The 9,087-nt window shown below is 42.3% G+C and overlaps 1 protein-coding gene across 1 annotated transcript in view; it reads right to left on the reverse strand.

Annotated features, from left to right (window-relative positions):
- Positions 1-7,406, reverse strand: part of SLC2A12 (solute carrier family 2 (facilitated glucose transporter), member 12) — a 29,832-nt gene extending 22,426 nt beyond the window's left edge. Inside the window, exon 1 of the mRNA XM_009081281.1 lies at positions 7,159-7,406. Coding sequence (XP_009079529.1) covers positions 7,159-7,282 — 124 coding nt within the window. The 5' untranslated portion in view covers positions 7,283-7,406. The remainder of the gene's footprint in view (positions 1-7,158) is intronic.
- Positions 7,407-9,087: the final 1,681 nt, after the last annotated feature.

The following is a 9,087-nucleotide window of genomic DNA, read 5'->3' on the forward strand; positions in this document are numbered from 1 at the left end:
ATTTTGCCAAATGGAAACTTATTCACTAAGCACCAGGCTGATCCAGGTATTTGCATTTTTCTAGGGAAACCAATCTTTGAGACACAAACTCATGAACTTTCTGGGCTTTGCTCATCTCTAATCTCAGATTCTTTGGAATATCAGGATCAAATAGTTTGCATAGTTTATGACAGCCATAATGTCAGGAATAAGAAACAGATGTTGAAAATACAAACCAAATGTAGATTATATGCCTTTGAATGTCCTCTTTAAAACAAACTCATTTTATACAACTGTGATTCATTGTTTATTGTTGCAAGATAGATTTGACTGATCATATTCTACTAACTGTGAAGCCTTTTGCACCCTAAACCTTGAGGAATATATCAGTTTGTTATTGTTGGTCTTGTTCTTTCTCCCAGCATGACTTTCCTCTCATCATGATGTTGGCTGCCACACAACTAGGAAAAGAGTAAACTGACTTCTGATTTTCTGGTTAGTTAGAGAGATGGAACATGTCTGAGGAGAGGTAGCTTTCTGGAGCATAACAAAGTCCGTATTTTAGTCAATTCTCCTGGAATAAGTACTTTCCAGCTTGGCTGAAAAGTGGTATGTGGTCTAATTGAAAATGATACATAGAGTTTGTTTATTTTTATTTTTCTAAGGCATTAAGGCTCTTTGATCACGCTGACTGCAGAGTTCCTTGCCAATATCTTTTGAGCACGTTGGCAAGTATCAGTCCCCTTTGACAGAGGATATTACATTTTGAAAGCAAATCATGAAAAGAAAGAAGGATGGCAGTCCTAGCAGTACATCTGCACTACTAAAATAAACAGTGCCAGTTTCCAGACCCTGGCATGTGGCCATGCACACTACTAAATTGCTGGCATGATCCTTGGCATGGTTGTGCCCCAAGCCACCTCATGTTCTCCTAACAATTCCCAAAGGCAGTGTGAGCCCACCATCCCACGCTGCAGCTGCTCCACAGGTAGCCAGTTTATTTTGGAGGGTAGCACAGTATAGCTGTGTGAATATAAATTGTGCCTCCAGGGTCAGGGAAGGTGTGTAAGCCAATTAAGTCTATCAAGATAAGTATCACCTATTAGCTCTTCCACCTTGGAGCCAAGCAGAAGCCAAATAGCAGCAGCTGTGAGCTACTGAGTGCACCCAATGGACCTCAACTCGTTCTGCTGCTCAGCTGGTGTGGCTAGCAAACCAGAAATAGACCAGAGATAGGAAAGAACCACATGGTTTTGCTATGATGGGCCATAAGGACATGGAGGAAATGGGAGTATTGTGAAAAGTCTTTCAGAAGATGGAGGTGGATGGCAGATTTGTTGGGATGGAGGTGGGACATCTTGAAGAAAATACCAGACACAAATTTGCAAAATGCTCCAGTGATGGAATAATCTTTTTTTCATATTGTTGTTGTCTGTATCTGTATTATCTCTAAAGCTTTTTCTTCCTTCATATCTGTAGCATCTTAGATCATTGCACTTAATTTATATAGTGGTTAGTGCATGGGTTAGAGCAAGGTCCTGCTGTACTTCCTTCACACATTGAGCAGCACTCCAAAGCTAAGCTGCTTTGTGCTACCTGTGCTCCACCCTCCAGTGCAAACATGCAATATGTTTGATCATTGTGAAACCAAATGTCTTCTTCCCCTTTATACTCTTGACTTGCCTGCTTGCTGCATATTACCAGACCTGGAAAAATATACTCTTCCAATGAATTCTGGCTGGAAATCAGGGCTGATAACAACACAGTGTTGTGCTGAAAGAATGAGATTGAGTATCAGAAGCTCCACTGCTAGTTTGATCATAGTTCTCTGCCCAAACTACTATTTGGTGCTGCTATTTGTGCTTTCTTGGATATCTCTGTAGTTTACACCATTGAGCCATGCAGATTTAACCTAAGATTTTACCTCAATTTCTGTATTGTGAAGGGCAAATAGACCATTGTTGTCATCCCATCTGAGACTCATGAACAGAACAACAGAATCCTTCAGACACACTTCAGTGACAATTTATTTGAACTAGGCTATTTAAAATATTCAGCTTTGGTATAAAAATTACTAGTGATTGAAAACCAATGACTTTAAGACATAAGTTGTCCCAATGATTAATTGTTCCAGCCATCAGACCTCATTCTTCATTTTCCTGCACTTAGGTGTGTTCACTAAGTAAAAAGTTACAGCCTTTCATTGAGTCATCCCACAGACATTGCCTTAATTAGCTGCTTTGCCTGTGAGGCTTTATAAGTTTACCAATCTCTTAAGAATTCAGACCCCCATTCTCTGAACCTAATTCAGATCATCAGCTTCTTTAGTAAACTGTGATCTGGACCCAGTGCTCCTGCAGTGGTTGCACAGTGCCCTATAAGAACTTGACATTATTATCCCACTCCTGGTAGACATTTCCCCCTCTAATTGTCTAAGGACTGTCGCAGCCTTATACAGGAACTCATCTTCTGCTGGTTATCCTCCAGGAAAACCAGCTTTCCTGACTGGGTTATTTCCAAGGTATTGCCTTTCTTTAAATATGGTTATCCTAGCAAGGAATGCAAATCACTTTACATTCGCCAGTATTAAAACACATAGGATGGGTTCCACTTACCTAACTGCAAGGGATCTACAGCATCTCTAGATTTATTTTGTAACCACTTGTGAAAAATAGGCACTTCTAGATGTCTGAATTAGGTCAGATATCTACTTCTCTCCATTGCCTATAAAAGGAATCTTTGTGTCTTGCTCAGATGCAGATGTCTAAAGTTAGCCAAGAGGAACCCCAGACATCACATACACTCACCATCAGCAGGCCAAGCCATCTGAATTGCATTCAGCCAGTGACATATCCCATTTATTAATCACCCTTCACCTTTATCTCCTGCAAATAATCTGTTATTATCTTCTTCCAAGCAATTGAGAAAAATTGTTAAGTAACATAGGAACAAAAACGGAGTTTAAGGCTCTCCAGCAGAAACACAGCAGTGTGGACAGTGTCCCCAGTTGATACTTGGAAGTCTGTGTCCTGCATGGGTTTTAATTCTTTAAATGTGTATCAGTTGTGTATGGCTCCAGATTCTGAATGACAGTGCCAAGTCAAATACCTTGATGGAGTCCACCATCAGCACTGCTCTTTACAACTCAGACTGTGCTCTCCTCAGCCTGTGGTCCTCAGATCAGAGCAAGCAAGATAATTATTTATTTTTAATCTGAGATGCTATACAAGCTTTGTGGAGCTTGAACACCTAGGAATTTGCTAGGGAAACATTCAAGCCCATGTATTTCTTGCTTCTCCAAGTAGAGAAACTTGACCAATGTCTTAATGTTTCTTTGATTTGTTTTTACTGGGACAATCGGTATCTTTCTTCATGTGCCCAGTGACACACATCCACAGTTGTATAGAAACAGTGGAGGGCTGTAACTAGAGCAGAACCCTGAATGAAAAGCATATCCCAACGTGATGCAGGGAGAGACACATTATCTTTCTGCACTAGCAGCAGCAAACTCAGCAGTTAGCTCAGTGTCTCTTGTCCCTCACAAGCACTATTCTGCTGAGAAACATCATTATATCACTAGGAGGTTTTGTTGTAACTGGTGTACCCAAGTCTTGCCTGCTCATAACTGCCTGCTGAGTTAAGCACTGAAATCTCTGTTCAGTTTTCCTTCATGGCCTTCCTCTAGGCAAAATTCCCTCTGACTTCAGCATATGTTTTGCTTTAACATCTCCAGATAAAGCATGCTGCAGTAGTTGTACTCACAATTCTTTTAAGTGCCACTTTTAATGATGTTCCTGGCAGTTCTTAGGCATTCCTTTTTTTTTTTTTTTTTTTTTAAGGAGCTTCTTGAAATATAGCTATATATTTCTCTTATTTTTATGAGATGCTTGCAAAATACATGGTGGTGTGCAGCCCAGAGGAATAAAATATTTTAATGATGGATTCCAGAGAATTTTCTCCTTCTGTCTGCCACAAGCTCTGTGGCTAACGAGTGTGTAGCTGGTATGTGACAAGTGATTGGAAAGTCTAACCCTTAGTTTCCCCATGTAAACAAAGCAGTTTCCCACAACTGTTACTCAAGTCAAAAGCAGCACTACTTGGCAAACAAACCTATCTTTAAGAACATTCACTGGAAATGTTTATGCTTGGTTCCTGAAAAGGAGACCAAGTGCAGTTGTAGTATAGCATAGTGTACTGCTGATGAGGCTGGATGGGGCCAAGTACTAAGGGTGTGCCGCTTTACTTATTTTCAAGCATATATTTGGGAAAATACAGTCCTTCCAAAGGCAAAATATTTTATGGGCATTATGGATAAATTATCAGTGCCAGAGAAGATCTGCAAGCAGGCTCAGCTGGGAAACACCACTCTACACCCTTCTCGTGTGAGGGAGAGGTATGGGAAAGGTGTCTGAGAGCCCTTTCCAGCTCAGTTTGGCTGCACATGCTCCACATTACTCCAGACACAGATGTCTATGATGTAGTTTTTATTTTCTTTCTCCCAAGAGATCATGCAGTGTGCATACAGAAAACTACTGGGATGGAGTGTGTGGGAGATTAATTTATGCAACCTGTGCAAATATGCCTATTTCTACAGAAAGGAGCTCAACAATCTTGTCCAACATGCTACTTTCTTCTGTTGACTTTGATTTAATCTGAGGTCAGAAACATCTCTGTTTGGTAGGAAAGAAAAGTATTTTTCTGGAAGGTCAAGTATGTGTTCTTGGGGAAATTCTTGGGAATTCTTTGATCTATTTGGACATTTAGAAAGTGAAATCAAGCTCTGTCAACCTTTGGTTGATAAGCACAGATTAGAAAACAGCAATGACTTGAGTGCATTGCAAAGATATGAATACACAGCATGGAAGATCCTTTTTCAGTAGAATAAGACATCTATTTTTATTCATGGTAAATCTTAAAACTAGAGCATCTGTATCTGAAAATTTTAAGCTATCTTTAACAATGCATATATTCTCCATCTCAGTGCTGCCTGACATACAAAAGGCTTGTCTTTCCAGGAAATAGTATTTAAAATTCCCCAAATCATCTTTAAAGGAGATTTTGCTAAAGTGTATAGCATGTGAATCACAATTAATTTTTAGGACAAATATTTGATGGTATATGTTGGAAATTGCTGCATAATTAAATAATGGGCTTGCTTCTCATAAAAGCTGATTCTCCCATTTTCATGTTATGATGGTCTTTGCTGCACTGTCACAGTCACTTTCACTGTCTCATCCAGTTGTCTGGTATAAAGAGATATATGTTACCCTGTTGCTCTATTCCAGTGCATGAGGCTTCTTTAGATCCAGTAGCTGTTCAATAGGTGCATTTCTCCTATGGGCTAGGATATATCTGATCTAACTGTCCATCTAGAGGTCTGGCATGGGATCTAAAACAGTTACCCAACAAGACCCATGAAGCAAATGGTGGCTTCGGAACAAAACTGTGCTGCAAGCAGAGCTGGAGAATCTCAGAAAATATTAACTTTAACCAAAAATAGGGTCAGGGCCATGTGGGATCACAACCATTTGACAAGTGGGACTCCTCCCACCCGAGTGTGAAAGGCAAACCCAAAACAAATATTTAGTAAACTGAACTAAAAAAGAAGGCAGAAGCAAGCTAATAGATCGCACATATGCACCTAAACTCCTGCCATGTTGGGAAGCCTTTTATACTTTGTATCTTTTACTGATTGTAGTAGCAAGTGGTATTCAAGGGTTTACAACAATGTGGCAAAGTCTGGAAAGTGCAGAAAAGTACTTTGCTACAAGTGTTTCAACTGAGACCGAAAAAATACTTTGTACAGCATAAGCCCAACAAATGTACTTTGTGAGTAATACTCAAATTTCATGAACAAAAGCTCTCTGGCACTGATGGAAAGACAGGGAATGCAGGTCCTGGATAGATTCACCCTGGCCATGTCCTCTCTTACTGCTTTGCCATGCATCTTCATTAACAGACAGCCTGGCCCTTCATTACATTAAATGGCATTTGGGTTTTGTTTTGTTAATTTCCAGTAAGAATCAACTAGTTCTTTTAATTCCTAATCAGGTAACTATAAATCCCCCAGGTTACTGCTTTAATTTCTGAGGGTAAGGCCAAATGTGTAATTTACACATACTCTCCTAACCTTAGCCCCTGTGCTGCAGTAACTTTGCTGTCTGTTTATTGCAACTGCTGTGCTTCCCTTTGATAACACTATCCTATAACCATCTGTGCTGCTCCCCCTAGTCCCTAAGGTAGCATTAAATATGTCTGCATGCAGACTGCCTTTCTGTTCTTGATTAACCTCTGCTTCCAGGGATCAGGAGACATTGCTTGAATGATCACTATTACACTTCAATAAAGCATTTGTGCCTATAGTATCTTAACATTCATGGGTTAGTCAGTTCATTCAGTTGTAAGTGGACAAAACCTGCTTGGGACGTAGCAATTTCTGGATTATGACTGTCCTGTCCTGTTTGGATACAGCTGTCTTGTGGGTAAGAATATTGTTATTTTGGGGCATTTCCACCTTGATCTTATCATCAGTGTAAGAGGCTGAAGATGCAAAACCATGCTAAAATTTAGAAAAACTGGCTGGGTAGGAGAGCAAAGGTGAAGAGCTTGAAATTCAGCTTCCACACTAAAAAACTTTGTGCAGAAGAAATGCTGCAGTTGAGTTTTGATGACATCAGCACAGAAACCCTGCTTCTTCCTGAAATGCTAGTGAAGTAAAACCAGGAGGGAGACCCGTGTTCCCCCACCCTATATTCTCTCACTGCATGAGCAGGTGCAGTGCTTGCCTGGGCTCCCTCCACTCACCTTGGTGGAAAGGGTTGAATTGCTCCCAAGCATGCAAAAACCAGAGCACCGTTGTTATCTTAGACAGCAGTGGGTTCCCCTAATTTTCAGGTGACTAATCTTTATGAAGGAAAAGAATTTACACAGCAGACAGCACATGCACAAGCAGTAGGACCAAGGCCCTTTAGGGAAAGTATCGCATAAACCTTCATTCAAAATTCAAGCTGGCAGTCCCCTTCCTTAATCACACGTTCCCCTCTTGCACTTTTAGAAATGGAGACAGTGTGTCCCCAGAGTCCCTTGGCTTTGTGGGGCTGTCCTCCCCCAGCCCTGAGCATTAGCTGGGCGTGCAGCTGCTGCTGGCCAACAGCTGGCACTCAGCTCCTGCCGCCTTACCTGCCGCGGCCGGGAGCTGGCACAGCTGGCGGTGGCTGCTGCCCCGGCTGCTCTCCTCATCCTCCCCTGCTCTCATCGTCTGGCTCTGCTGGCTGAGGTCCTCCGTGCTCTGCCCAGGTACCATCGTCACCCCTTTTGCACCTTGGGCAGGAGCACTTCACAGGGCAGTGATCCTTCCCCGGTCGCCCAGGAAAGCACAGGTTGTTTTACTCATGGCAACAAGTTGCTGAAGCTGGCTGAAACCAAATGCAAACCACAAAGTGGTTTGTGAACAACTTTGTTGCTATTTCAGAAGGCTTTGCCCTTTGCAGTGACACAGGCTGTTGCTATTCTGGGGAGCCTATTGCAGGCGAGGGGAGGGCCGTCTGTCGGAAGTATTGCTTTTGCCTTTTAACAAATAGTTGGAGACATCAGACATCCACACAGAGCTCCATGCACATTCCTTACCCGTTTGCTTACAGGGTCTCGCTCTCTCTCCCCCTCTCTCTCTTTTTACCTCTGGTATTCATATGAACAGGTTTCTAGCAGAAAAAGCACACTGAAGGGGAGGGTTTGAGGCATTTGCTGTGTCAGCTAAAGTTAGGGCACCAAGCACACACACACGGCATCGCTTCAATCTTGTAACTTGTGAGCAAGTTATGGTGAGAAATAGTGGAGAGAAAAAAAGCCCTTTGCAGTGTGTGACAGTAGGAATCAGGAGTTTACAAGCAAATGAAAGGCAAGCCACCCTCTGCCATGACAATTACTTGTGGGAAAATTGAGACTGTCTCAGCTGTACTGAGTCAAAGGCTTGATTTTGAGAGCTGCTGGGTCAAACCATTCCTACTAGCTCCTGTAGAAGCAGTGGCCAGAGGCTGGACAACAGCAGCAGGGAAAGCTTACAGCAGATGGAGGTGAGCTGCCCACAGAGGCTGCCTGCCCTGCTCTGTCCTAGTCTGGGTGCATGAGCCTGCAAGTGCTCTCATCAGACCCGCTGGCCTCAGTGAGGCAAATTGTCCAAGCTATCCACAGTGAGAATCACTGTTGTATAATTTGGCAGTGCTGCAGGCTTCTTGTTTGTGCTCTCTTTCATTACTTGCTGTTTTGTCTTGGCTGCTTTTGTTTTAATACACTAATGCCTGCAGATAGCATGGGAGGGAAGGGTAGAGGTGGAAAGGTGAAAGAGCTTTTTTAATATTTCCAGAAAGGAGAATTCTTATACAATTTTTTTTCTTTAAGTAGAGCAGGCATAATGCATTCCTTATCAATGTTTGCTTAATGAGAAAATTTTACACAAGACACTGTAACTGCTGCATCTGACATCTGCCTCACTGTCAGCTTCAGAAACTGGAGCACCACGGATGCCACAGGGGCACTGCTTCCAGTGGGGAGTTTGGGTTTTGGCAGTGCCTTTGACATATAGTTAAATGAGTCAGGCTAGCTCTGCTCTCATGTGTAACACATTTTCCATGTAAAATGTCCACCTGTCAGGCGGTACAGGACACTATAGGGACTGTTAGCAATTTCTTGCCACATCCAAAGAGGTGTTGCTTCTTCATGGGGTGTGCAAAAAGTAATGTTAACTTTTAATGAAATCATCTGTATGTTCTGGGAAAAAAAATGAGAGGCTGTTTAGGCTGGGGAAAAAAAGGAAATGTTATCAAAGATCAAACTCAGCTGTGATAAGATTCCTCTGTTACAATGTGGTATGTAACCAACCTGCTCTGACAACCCACACCTCATATAACCCACAGCTCTGCTCAGTGACTGCTCACTGGAAACTCAGCTAACTCCACAGGTACACACTTGTTCCCACCTCTCAAATGCCTTTACATGTAATAGTCCTGGAGATGTCAGAGAACTGCAAAGATGCCCATGGCAAATGACAGGGAGGAAAGTTGTGCTCCCAGGCTTGTGGCCCTGGAGGATGCTCTGGGATCCACTCCTCCT

The sequence above is a fragment of the Acanthisitta chloris genome, unplaced genomic scaffold (assembly GCF_000695815.1).
Source record: "Acanthisitta chloris isolate BGI_N310 unplaced genomic scaffold, ASM69581v1 scaffold25398, whole genome shotgun sequence".
In the NCBI taxonomy this organism is placed as follows: domain Eukaryota; kingdom Metazoa; phylum Chordata; class Aves; order Passeriformes; family Acanthisittidae; genus Acanthisitta; species Acanthisitta chloris.